The 13824-nt window shown below is 43.5% G+C and overlaps 1 protein-coding gene across 1 annotated transcript; it reads right to left on the bottom strand.

Moving 5' to 3' along the window:
- Window positions 1-11171: 11171 nt before the first annotated feature.
- LOC120860721 (AFG3-like protein 1) lies at window positions 11172-13312 on the bottom strand. The gene has a single exon (XM_040236467.1). The coding sequence runs from the start codon at window positions 13217-13219 to the stop codon at window positions 11198-11200; it is 2022 nt and encodes a 673-aa protein (XP_040092401.1). The 5' UTR covers window positions 13220-13312; the 3' UTR covers window positions 11172-11197.
- Window positions 13313-13824: the final 512 nt, after the last annotated feature.

Here is a 13824-nt window from a genome sequence, read left to right as displayed (position 1 = left end):
GATATCTAAGGTAGTTTTATTCCAATGCCTGGAGATTCCAAGAAGAATGGGGAAAAGGTTGATGAGAAGACATAGAATACTTTTCAGAGAAGTATCAAGAGACATGTTAGTATCTCAAGGATTCTAGGAGATCCTTTCATCCAGCATGACAAAGAAATCAATCGACTGGATTTGTGAAAGCAGCTTTTTATCAGGAGCAAAGGTGAGTGAAATCATCTTCAAGTGGAATCCTGTATCATCTTTGCTCCCCAGGTTGGATTCCTCCCACCCGATGTTTGAGAAAGAGCTCCAAAGAGGAGAGAGCCAAGGGGCAGAGAAATGTCGACTTAGGGAAGAGGTGTTAATGGAATTTAGCTCAGATTTCATTTCATGGAAAAGAGATCAGTGAGTGTTATGATCTCCTAAATGTGACTAGATTGCTTAAGAACTGGTGAAGATTTACAAACTCCTTGAGTTATTTCCTCTGAACTGCAGTAGATTTTTGTACAATTCTCCCTGTTTAGGGCAGGCTCGGTTGAGTAATAAATTGGTGATTTCGCACTGTTCTGTTTCACACCTGTTAAGAGTTAATAAATTGCAAAACACTTTCCAAATAATTTAGATACTGCCCTGCTTTGGACATTACAAACAACAAATTCTTTACACTTGACTAGTTGCTGGAGTTGCGAGAATAATCACCCAAGTTCAAAACACCTGGAATCCTCATCAACTCTTGGGAAACACTGCCACCATTGTCCTTTGGGTGGGTTGAGCTAATTGTAGAGTTACTGTGCAATAACCCTTTATTTGAGACTAATAAACTCATAACATCTTTAGAAAGTATGGTGCTTACCCATTGGACTCTGGCGTATACTCAATAATGTCTGCATTTAAAAGGGAGAGAAATGGAAACTTTCTTCTGTTACTAATAGAAGAAAGCATCTATTTACATTTAATGGCTGTAGCCACAATATTTCTTGAGCGAGATTATGCAGTGTGTGTGTGTCTGTGTATGTGTGCATGCACACATGTGTGGACGTGAATGAGAGTGCAGTTCCGTAAAGAGAAAATACAACTTGGCAGGTCTGGAACCTCGAGGTTCAGATGTGCACGGGAGTGTGTTTGGTTGTAGTGAGGACAGCTTGTCTCCAGCTCATTTCAACACAATAGGCAGGAGACAGCATAGCTGAGTTTCCCCAAATGGCTAGTGCTGTAGCTTATCCTTTTCAATGTCAGTGGATTGATCGATCATTAAGATGTCTCTAGTTTTTAAAAAGAGACAGCCTACTGACAAGCAGAATGGCTCTTTTTTTAAAATCTCAATTGAGAAAAAAGCCAGACAGACTTAAAGAAAACTATGTAAAATACTGTTCTGGAGAACATTAATACCTTTTGCTAATCTTTTAATTCTGATAAGTAGCAATGATTTCATTGGTGGGCAAACCTCACTTCCTTGTGCAAACCTCTCCCGTCTCCTTAATGGGATCTCTTCAGTCTCTGATGTCCAGTGGCCTCTGTTGTCTATATCGCTCACGTGCCAGCGTCTTGTTATGACTGTTGCTCATCATTTAAATATTTTGCTGCAGTTTGACTTTGGCTCAGACGGTAAAGCGTCTGTCTACAATGCAGGAGACCTGGGTTCGATCCCTGGATCGGGAAGATCCCCTGGAGAAGGAAATGGCAATCTACTCCAGTACTATTGCCTGGAAAATCCCATGGTCAGCGGAGCTTGGTAGGCTACAGTCCATGGGGTCGCAAAAAGTCGGACACGACTGAGCGACTTCACTTTCCTTTCCTTGCTGGTAAGTAAAGCTTATATTCTAGTTGGGGATAATACTCTACCTTGTGTTTGCTTTGCACAGTAACTTAAACAGGGTAGGTGCTAAAAAGTATGTTTGTTGACTTCATTCCTGGAGAATAACTTAAGTAGAGTTAAAGAAGCAATTTTGCTCCTTTCCACAGCAGTAAACAGCCATTAGTTTGTTATTGTAAGGTTGCCTAAGGCCCAGTTTTCAGCCTAAAACTGAGTGTGAGCCCTCTATCAAGAAAACAGAATTATTTAACACAATAAACATTTGGGTGTACATTTGGCCTAGAGGAAATTTGTTGTCTATCTGTATGGCCCCAATTCTTCACCTAATGACTTATTCCTTATTCCCTGTGTTTATGTTCCTGGCTATCAAGGAAATCTAAGTCTAATATAAGAAGGCAGAAAATGCACTCTAAATGTAGACTAATGGTGAGTAAAATGCGAGGATAATTTTGAGAATGTCTCTTAGGAAAATATCAATAAACATTCTGACATGAATCCAGGGCTCCAGGACCTAGATCTTGGGGTGAAGGCTTGTACTCAGCTCTATAAACAAGATTACAGGTTGTTCGAAGCATTAATGTCCCATGTGCTTCTGCTCACTAGTCTGCCTACAGTGAAGAGATTGCCACCATTAGTATGCCTCACCACCCTAGGAAGTTTAAAGAATTCTTAATCAGCCCATTTCATGTTTTTAGGCTAATTCCATTTCCTCTTCTGAAGGCAGAAAGAAAAACATCAATGCTTTAAAAAACAGTTTAGGATTCTTGCTTTTATCTTAGTGTATGTGATTATTAATGGGTATTTTAGAAGTCTTTTTTTATTTGGAGGTTCCACCCCTCCTTTTTAATTTATGAATCCTGAAGCTGCACCCAGTAAGCCTTCTCTCCTTTCTTCCAGACTCTTCCTTCTTGCTATTTCAGACCCTTAGGCAAGCCTTTCCTCCTCCTCCTGTATGCCGCAAAGTAGAGAAGCTAGTTTGAGGCCTGTAGCTTTCTGTATATGTCAACAGAAGGGATCCAGATTTCTCTCACATGCTGGCACCCATTGGTCCATCCATTTCACTCCTTTCTGTAACAATCCACCGCCCCCCCCCCCAAGTCCATTGGCACCTCTTTCTTTGAAACGAAGGCCCAAGGAGGTCAGACAGCCTCTCTTGCTTTGCCAAGCATCACTCAGCTTTAGCTGAAGTAATGTTTACATATATGATCATTCCATGCCATTTAAAATATGTAATGGACACTGTGAAAACAATAGGCATATTCAAGCTACAACGCTGTGCACAAGTGGGAGAAATATTCCAATATCCTATCAGAGCCTAATAGGTATAATTTTGCTCATGATAGAGTCATCTGCAGCAACTTTCCCAGACTGCTGGGTACAACAAAGAAGCAGTTGTCAACCTTTCAGAATCAGATGTTAATGATATTTCGTGTCTTTGTTGAGTCTGTGGAAAGCAGCTACTGCACCTAGAAGGGAAATGACTTCCATACCGACCGCCCTCAGCCAGAGTCCTCGGGACGGGAGAGCTGGACCGAGTCCATATTTACATTTCAGAGAGAGGTGTGAAAGAAGATTTCAAGACAGAATTGACTGAGCTGCCTCCCACTTGCCTTCCCCTTCGTTCAATCTTATCAATGCTGTGAGGGGTCTTATTATTTTCAACATATAGAAGGGGAAAATGTAATGTAAACAAAAGGCCGACGTGTTTTGGCAAAGGAGGGAAGTTTTTCTGCATTTCGTGTATTTTTGGAAAACCCTGAAATCCCAGAGTCATACATCTTCCAAGGTTTGGAGGCGCGTTTGTCCAGGCATCGCCTTTATTCAGCAACTTGGAGAGCAGTAGCTTTGCCGTGTCTTTTGTAGCAGGCTGCTATTTGCTCTTTCTCTCCTGGCCGGTTATAAAGAGCTGCAGCTGTCAAACACTTTGTTTTTCGCGTTTTCCTAAAGGCCCCCCTTTCATGCTTTTGCAGTGGGCCTTCACTTCAACAACATTCTGTTTTCATTTGTTTCATAAAAAAGTATTAATTCTAAGTCCCCTCAAAAAATAAAGCCTCTTAGTACTCTGTTCCAGCTGCTGGGAATCCAGCCACTCTGTTTGAACAGATGCATATAATTTTTTACAAAACTTAATTTTATATTGGAGTATAGTCATTTAACAATGTTGTGATAATTTCAAGTGGACAGCAAAGGGGCTCAGCCTTACGTATATGAGTGTCCATTCTCTACCAAACTCCCCTCTCATTTAGCCTGCCGCATAACAATGAACAGAGTTCCCTGTGCTGTCCTTGTTGGTTGTCCATTTAAAAAATAGCAGAGTGTATACATCCACACCAAACTCCCTGTCTCTTCCCTCCATTCTTTGCCCCTGACAACCATAAGACCATTCTCTAAGTCTGTGAGTCTGTTTCTGTTTTGTAAATAAGTTCGTTTGCAGATACGTGTAATTTTAATTTAAATCTTTAAACTCTGTACAGCTAACTATTGAGATTCTGACAGAACTCTGAGGGTCGGGTTCACTCTGTTCATTGGAAAACCACAGGCCCAACTACCAATCTTAAAAGCAGAAACTATACCATGGTCTCTTTTGAAAACCACGCTTATTTGAAATTCTACTTTCACAATGATGGTGATATGTCTTTCAGTGAAGACCTTCTGACAGTTATCCAAACTAAAATCAGGGGATATTGTCCCCATCATGTGCACCCACTTGTGAAGACTATGTCAGTTTATCTCTGTAACTGTGAAGATTTTTTTATATAAATTAAATCACAAGCTGCATGTCTGCCAATATGGAACCTCTTGTGTTTATATATATACTCCTGTCAGAATTCCATGTAAGTCCCGAGATACTCTATGGACATGATTGTGATTGTACAATGTGTCAAGTAAGACATTTTCCAGATTTGGTCAATTAACAGGACTTTGGCATACCTAATTCAATCATTTCAGTCATTTTGAAGTCTGTTTCTGATTGCCATAGCTTAGTGTCTTGCTACTCTGAGTATGTTGTGTGAACCGGCAGGCTTGGCAGCACTTGAAGCTTCTACAAATGCAGAATCTTAAACCCCAGATAAGATGGACTGCATCAGCTACTCTGCTGCTGGCCTGCTGACTGTGAATGAATAGCAAGGACCTAGTGGATCCTAAATTAAGTATGCAGGTCACTTTGAGGTGAGACAGCTTTGGAAGTATGTATGCATTTTCTTGTGTGTGTGGTTAGGAAGGGATTATTTTAATTTTGATTAAATCATGTAGTAAACATCCTCTAAGTTATATAATTTCTCAAAAACTTTATTTTTGAAGAGTATGCTCTTGGCAGAATCTGACTCATTGATGTATTAATTTTTGAATTCTTAATGATGGCTGTTGGAAAGAGTATGTAAAGAGTTTGTACATTTACAATCAAATATTTCAATGCTTTAAATGTAATAATTAAATATCACTGGGAATCTATAATAAACTATTGTAATAGCAGTAGGTAATATTTTTACAACACTTGGTATAAGCTAGGTGCTCTTCTAAGCATTTTACACATATGAACCCAACGAATCTTTCTGACAGAACCCCATGAACAGTATGAAAAGGCAAAATGATAGGATACTGAAAGAGGTACTCCCCAGGTCAGTAGGTGCCCAATATGCTACTGGAGGTCAGTGGAGAAATAACTCCAGAAAGAATGAAGGGTTGGAGCCAAAGCAAAAACAATACCCAGCTGTGGATGTGACTGGTGATAGAAGCAAGGTCCGATGCTGAAAAGAGCAATATTGCATAGGAACCTGGAATGTCAGGTCCATGAATCAAGGCAAATTGGAAGTGGTCAAACAGGAGATAGCAAGAGTGAACATCGACATTTCTAGGAATCAGCGAACTAAAATGGACTGGAATGGGTGAATTTAACTCAGATGACCATTATATCTACTACTGTGGGCAGGAATCCCTCAGAAGAAACGGAGTAGCCATCATGGTCAACAAAAGAGTCCAAAATGCAGTACTTGGATGCAATCTCAAAAACGACAGAATGATCTCTGTTCATTTCCAAGGCAAACCATTCAATATCACAGTAATCCAAGTCTGTGTCCTGACCAGTAATGCTGAGGAAGCTGAAGTTGAATGGTTCTATGAAGACCTACAAGACCTTTTAGAACTAACCCCAAAAAGATGTCCTTTTCATTATAGGGGACTGGAATGCAAAAGTAGGAAATCAAGAAACACCTGGAGTAACAGGCAAATTTGGCCTTGGAATGCGGAATGAAGCAGGGCAAAGACTAATAGAGTTTTGCCAAGAAAATGCACTGGTCATAGCAAACACCCTCTTCCAACAACACGAGAGAAGACTCTACACATGGACATCACCAGATGGTCAACACCGAAATCAGATTGATTATATTCTTTGCAGCCAAAGATGGAGAAGCTCTATACAGTCAACAAAAACAAGACCAGGAGCTGACTGGCTCAGATCATGAACTCCTTATTACCAAATTCAGACTGAAATTGAAGAAAACAGGGAAAACCACTAGACCATTCAGGTATGACCTCAATCAAATCCCTTATGATTATACAGTGGAAGTGAGAAATAGATTTAAGGGCCTAGATCTGATAGATAGAGTGCCTGATGAACTATGGAATGAGGTTCCTGACATTGTACAGGAGACAGGGATCAAGACCATCCCCATGGAAAAGAAATGCAAAAAAGCAAAATGGCTGTCTGGGGAAGCCTTACAAATAGCTGTGAAAAGAAGAGAAGTGAAACACCAAGGAGAAAAGGAAAGATATAAGCATCTGAATGCAGAGTTTCAAAGAATAGCAAGGAGAGATAAGAAAGCCTTCTTCAGCGATCAATGCAAAGCAATAGAGGAAAACAACAGAATGGGAAAGACTAGAGATCTCTGCAAGAAAATTAGAGATACCAAGGGAACATTTCATGCAAAGATGAGCTCAATAAAGGACAGAAATGGTATGGACCTAACAGAAGCAGAAGATATTAAGAAGAGATGGCAAGAATACACAGAAGAACTGTACAAAAATGATCTTCATGACCTGGATAATCACGATGGTGTGATCACTCAACTAGAGCCAGACATCCTGGAATGTGAAGTCAAGTGGGCCTTAGAAAGCATCCCTACAAACAAAGGTAGTGGAGGTGATGGAATTCCAGTTGAGCTATTTCAAATCCTGAAAGATGATGCTGTGAAAGTGCTGCACTCAATATGCCAGCAAATTTGGAAAACTCAGCAGTGGCCACAGGACTGGAAGAGGTCAGTTTTCATTCTAATCCCAAAGAAAGGCAATGCCAAAGAATGCTCAAACTACTGCACAGTTGCACTCATCTCACATGCGAGTAAAGTAATGCTCAAAATTCTCCAAGCCAGGCTTCAGCAATATGTGAACTGTGAACTTCCTGATGTTCAAGCTGGTTTTAGAAAAGGCAGAGGAACCAGAGATCAAATTGCCAACATCTGCTGGACCATGGAAAAAGCAAGAGAGTTCCAGAAAAACATCTATTTCTGCTTTATTGACTATGCCAAAGCCTTTGACTGTGTAGATCACAATAAACTGTGGAAAATTCTGAAAGAGATGGGAATACCAGACCACCTAACCTGCCTCTTGAGAAATCTGTATGCAGGCCAGGAAGCAACAGTTAGAACTGGACATGGAACAACAGACTGGTTCCAAATAGGAAAAGGAGTACATCAAGGCTGTATATTGTCACCCTGCTTATTTAACTTATATGCAGAGTACATCATGAGTAATGCTGGGCTGGAAGAAGCACAAGCTGGAATCAAGATTGCCGGGAGAAATATCAACAACCTCAGATATGCAGATGACACCACCCTGATGGCAGAGAGTGAAGAGGAACTAAAAAGCCTCTTGATGAAAGGGAAAGAGGAGAGTGAAAAAGTTGGCTTAAAGCTCAACATTCAGAAAACAAAGATCATGGCATGTGGTCCCATCACTTCATGGGAAATAAATGGGGAAACAGTGGACACAGTGTCAGACTTTATTTTTGGGGGCTCCAAAATCACTGAAGATGGTGATTGCATCCATGAAATTAAAAGACTCTTTCTCCTTGGAAGAAAAGTTATGACCAACCCAGATAGCATATTCAAAAGGAGAGACATTACTTTGCCGACTAAGGTCCGTCTAGTCAAGGCTGTGGTTTTTCCAGTAGTCATGTATGGATGTGAGAGTTGGACTGTGAAGAAGGCTGAGCACCGAAGAATTGATGCTTTTGAACTGTGCTGTTGGAGAGGACTCTTGAGAGTCCCTTGGACTGCAAGGAGATCCAACCAGTCCATTCTAAAGGAGATCAACCCGGGGATTTCTTTGGAAGGAATGATGCTAAAGCTGAAACTCCAATACTTTGGCCACCTCATGCGAAGAGTTGACTCATTGGAGAAGACTTTGATGCTGGGAGGGATTGGGGGCAGGAGGAGAAGGGGACGACTGAGGATGAGATGCCTGGATGGCATCACTGACTCGATGAACGTGACTCTGAGTGAACTTCGCGAGTTGGTGATGGACAGGGAGGCCTGGCGTGCTGCGATTCATGGGGTCGCCAAGGGTTGGACACAACTGAGTGACTGAAGTGAACTGAACTATGAGAGGTCTTGTTATTGGGCTCACTTCTCAGGTGAGAAAATTGAGGCATTGGGAGATAGCAACTTGCCCAAGTTCACACCGCTAGAAGGTAGAGGAGCTGTGATTGCTCTGATTGCCCTTTTTAAACACTAGATAGCAATGACTTCCAGCTGGGATGATGTTTCAGAGCCCAGTGCACTCTCTTGTTTTACCTGTGAAAGGAATAGGATTCAGAAAAGCCACGGGACTTGCTTAACATCACAGATAAATCTGTGGCAACTGGACATACATCTCAGCCCCTATATAGATTATGCACTTGAACTCCATAACATCCTGGGAAATAGGCAGGTACCTTGATGTCAAAAGGATGACAGCCCCATTTTGCCTCATTGCTTCAAGGGAAGAGGTTGGCCTAAGTACACGTGATAGCACTCCCACATTGGATGTTCCTTGTGTGGCAGAATCTCTCCCTCTTTTTCATGCATCTACTCCACCCTGTCCAGATGTGTCCTGCTGCACTAATCATTCTGATTTGCATTATTTGTTGACATGTCTCCTCTACACCTAGGCTTCAGTGCCGAGGCCATATTTCATGCTTCTTTATGACCCTAATTACTACCATGGCATATGACACACAGTGAACCCTGAGTAGAGCTTTGTTGTGTTGACAAATGACTGTCCCTCACCACTGCTTCAGGTATGCCGTCCAGATGGGTGTGAAGCCCAGGTGGCTTGGGCAGGAATAGAAGGGATTAAGTTGAAAGGTAAACCTCGGGGGGGAGGTATAATTTCATGGGCTACTGGTGGTGGTGGTGGTGATTTGTACATGGAAGAGCACAGTTTGCTGTTTAGGTGGTTGATTATATCTTTCCTGTATCTTTTCATGTTTGTATTTTGTACTTTTTTTTTTTTTTAATTCTCAAAGTTTTCTACGTACAATGGATGTGCGTACTAAGTTGCTTCAGTCATGTCTGACTCTTTGCGACTCCATGGGCTGTAGCCTGCAAGGGTTTTTGCAAGGGATTCTCCAGGCAAGAATATTGGAGTGGGCTCCCATGCCCTTCTCCAGGGGATCGTCCCAACTATATACGGTACCTGACTTTATACCACATGTGGAGAAGAGCTGGTGAACGCTTGTGGGTATCAAAATGAAATTGTTGATTTGCACCCAGAAGAATTTTCAATATTAACTTTTCTCTGGGAAATATTTCCCTTGCAGATTTTTATTTATTTAACTAGAAAAATGAAGTAAGCACTAGATGAATCTGCTGTTCAAGGTCAGGGGAAATTGTTAAAACATAAATGTTTCCATTTTTACTAGCCCATGGTTTTAAAACAAGGTCACAGTTACTTTCAATGAACAAGTGAGTCCTTGCTTGTCTGAAGAGTCTGTGGTCAGAGTGTTTCCCAATTATTTTTAGAGGTCCCCAAAGGGTTGCTCCATGTGTCCTTGTAAACCAGTCTGGCAGCTGTAGTTGTCACTCGGCTCCTTATTTTCTTCTTTTTTCCCTCCTGCTCTAACTTGTACTTATCCACAACCACTGTCTGCCAGGCCCCTATGTGAAGTGTTCATTGACTTGCTAACTGTAAAATGTATTAGGAAAAACCAGGAAAAGTCATCTGAATGAGAATCTTAGCCTATCAGATTAATCTTTAAAATTAAACTATTTTGAGTTGATTCACATGTATTTCTAAGAAATAATTCAGTGAGGTTAATGGCCCCATCACCTAGTTTTCCTGAGTGGTTAACGTCTTGCAGAACTGTAGTATGTTATCACAACCAAGATATTCATATTGATAGTGGTACAGTGAAGACAAACATTTCTGTCACCAATTCTGTCTCCTATGCTGCCATGCTGCAGCCACATCCATTCCCTCCAACCCTACCAGCTTCTAAACTCCTAGCAGACATTAATCTGCTGTCCATTTCTGTAATATTTTATATTGTGAATGACACATACATGCAAACATTTAGTAGATAGCCTTTTGAGACTGGCCTTTTTCACTCAGCACACTTCTCAGAAGATATATCCAGGTCATTGTATGTGTCAATATTTTATTCCTTTTTAATTGCTGTATCGTATTCCACAGCATTAATTTGCTGTGGTTTAGCTATCAATCACTGAAGAATATCTGGGGTGTTTCTCATTCCAGTCTATGACAGATGAGCCTGCTGTGAAATTTGAGTACAGGTGTTGGGTGGACATAGTTTTCCGTTTGAGGGTATAAGTGCTGAGGAATGCAATAGCTGTGTTATTTTATAGTTACATATTTTATTCTTTAAGAAACTGTTTTCCAAAAAAAGGAAACTATTTTCCAGAGTAGACTTTTCATTGAGTATAGGATACTGTCAAGGAAGTTCTTTTAATTCATCCATTGAGAAACTTGTTTACTTCTATTAGGTCTTCAGGACTTCTGAAGAGAAATTTGCTCCCCTTCCAATTATTGGTAAGGTATTTCTCTGTCATTGCTTTTAAAATTCATTCTTTGTTTTTAATTTTCATAAACTTGATTCTGATGTGTCTTGATATGAATTTATTGGGATTCATCCTATTTAAGATTCGCTTGCTAAGCTAAGTTGCTTCAGTCGTGTCCGACTCTATGGGACCCCATAGATGGCAGCCCACCAGGCTCCCCCATCCCTGGGATTCTCCAGGCAAGAACACTGGAGTGGGTTGCCATTTCTTTCTCCAATGCATGGAAGTGAAAAGTGAAAGTGAAGTCGCTCTGTTGTGTCCAACTCTTAGCAACTCTTAGCCCACCAGACTCCTCCATCCTTGGGATTTTCCAGGCAAGAGTACTGGAGTGGGGTGCCATTGCTTCCGGTTACATGTGCTTTAATTTACTTCCTGGGGGTCCCGGAGGCTGCTCTCCAGGCGGAGGCGCTAGGCTGGGCTCTCCTGCAGCGGGCCCCCCACGCCAGCCCTGCAGACCCTTGGGAAGGGCCGTGTCCTCCTCCAGGCCGCCCGTGCCTTCCACGAGCTCCTTGTAGGTGATCTCGGCAAACGGCTGCGGCCCGAGCAGCTCCACCTTGTCGGCCCGCTCCAGCACCTCCTTCTCCAGCAGCCACCTGCCCACCTTGTCCACCTGCTCGCGGCAGTGTGTGAGCAGGTCCAGGGTGCGCGCATGTGCGGAGCTGATGAGCCGCCGCACCTCCTCATCTATGAGCTGGGTCGTGGCCTCTCTGAATGGCTTCTCCACCAGCGCCTCACCTGGCCGTGGGAGATCGAAGGACACCTGGCCCAGCTTCTCGCTCATCCCGAACTGCACGATATGGGCATAGGCGCTCTGGGTGACCTTCCTCAGGTCGTCCTGGGCCCCCGTGGTGACCCGCCTGAAGAACAGTTGCTCAGTCACGCAGCTGCCCAGCATGGCGCACATGCGGTCAAAGAGCTGCTCCCGTGTGTACAGGTACTGCTCCCTGGGCAGGCACTGGGCATAGCCAAGCCCCTTGCCCCGGGAGACGATGGACACCTTGAGCAGGGGGTCTGTGTGTTCCAGGAACCCGCCCACCACCGCATGGCCAGCCTCGTGGTAGGCCACTGTCATCTTCTCGCCAGGCTGCAGGACCTGTGTCTTCTTCTCAAGGCCTCCAATGACCCTCTCGATGGCCTGCTCGAAGTGCTTCTCCCCGACAGAGGGGTTTAGGTGGCAGGTGGCGATCAGGGCAGCTTCGTTGCAAACATTAGAAATATCAGCACCTGTGAAGCCTGGAGTGAGGGCCGCAAGATTCTTCGCCAGGGCATCCTTGCTGAGGCTCTCGTCCAACTTGAGTGGACGCAGGTGGACCCTGAAGATAGAAGACCTGCCTTTGATGTCTGGGGGGCCATTGTAAATCTGACGGTCGAAGCGGCCTGGCCGCATCAGGGCTGAGTCAAGGATGTTGGGGCGGTTGGTGCCGGCCAGCACGACAACGTTCGTGGTAGAGTTGAATCCGTCCATCTCCACAAGTAGCTGGTTCAGGGTGTTCTCCTGCTCACTCTGGCCTCCGAAGTGCCCGTGGCCATGCTTCCAGCCAATTGCATCAATCTCGTCCACAAACAAGATACAGGGAGCATTTTTCCGGGCCATTGCAAACATGTCATGAACCCGAGCTGGGCCAACACCAACAAACATCTCCAGGAACTCAGACCCATTCACAGTGATGAAGGGCACACTAGCCTCCCCTGCAGTTGCCTTGGTGAGAAGCGTCTTGCCGGTACCGGGAGGACCTGTGAGCAGGACTCCCTTTGGAATTTTGGCCCCAAGGTCCTGGTACTGTTTGGGGTTCTTCAGGAAATTCACAAACTCCATGATCTCCAGCGTGGCTTCGCAACCAACCACGTCTGCAAACCGCACACCAGTGTCACCCTTGATGATCTTGGCTATTGTCTCACCAATGCCGAAGAGGCCCCCTCCTCGCCCATCAAGCCCAGCCCCCATCGGACCCCTCCTCATGGCATAGAGGAAGAGGCCAATCAGGAGAAGGGTGGGCACCAGGCTTCGCAAGAAAGTCCCATCACTCTCAGTGGTGTAGACCACGGCCGTCTGGTTGGGGGGCTTGATGCCTAGCTCCCACTGGGCGGTCTCCAGGTTACGCTCGAAGGTGTCCACGCTGCCAATGCTGAACCACGCATACTTCTCGAGTGATGTCCCAGGGGCAGGAATAACATGCACGAACTGCTTATTCACCACTTCCAGCCGATCCACCAGACCTCTCGCCAGGTAGTACTGCATGAAGTGCTTCCAAGTGATTTCCTTCCCAGGATCTCGGAAACAGAAGTAGAGAAATACTGCAGTGACACCTGCCCCCAGCACGGCCAGACTGTGGAGATCCTTGTCGTCCCAGGGCACCTTCCCCTTCTGCATTCGTTTCCACCAGGCAAAGTCATCCCGCTTTCCTCCTCTCTTCCCTCCGTCCGCTCCAGGACCAGCATCCTTTGGTTCACTAGTTCCTTTGGGTTCCTTTGGGTTTCCCTAAGATTCACTTAGCTTCTTGAATTTGTAAATTCATGTTTGCCATATTGGGGCAATTTTCAGCCGTTATTTATCTGAATTATTTTTAGCTCTGCCCTTTTTCTCCTTTTCTTCTGAGTCTCTGATGACATAGATGTTACATCTTTTGTTATAGTCCCACAGTTCTTCAGACTCTGTTAATTTTTTCAGTCTATTTTCTCTCTCTCTCTCTTTTTTTTTCCAGATTGGGTAATTTCTGTCTTCCAATTTAGTGATTGTTATCTTTATCTCTTTCATTCTACTCTTGAGTTCATCTATTCAGTTATTTATTTTGGTTCTTGAAATTTTCAGCTCCTAAACTTCCATTTGGTTTTATTTATGTTAACTATTTCTTTGCTGAGACTTTCCAGTTTCTGTCTGCTTCAAGTGTACAAGTATAACTTGTTTTAATGTGCTTTGCAGATATTGTGTGTGTGTGTGTGTGTTTTTTTACAAGTCAAAGGTTTGTGGTAACTCTG

Source organism: Oryx dammah, unplaced genomic scaffold, assembly GCF_014754425.2.
Source record: "Oryx dammah isolate SB20612 unplaced genomic scaffold, SCBI_Odam_1.1 HiC_scaffold_11164, whole genome shotgun sequence".
In the NCBI taxonomy this organism is placed as follows: Eukaryota; Metazoa; Chordata; class Mammalia; order Artiodactyla; family Bovidae; genus Oryx; species Oryx dammah.
Note: the sequence above shows the minus strand (reverse complement) of the source record. Positions and strands in the feature narration are given on the sequence as shown.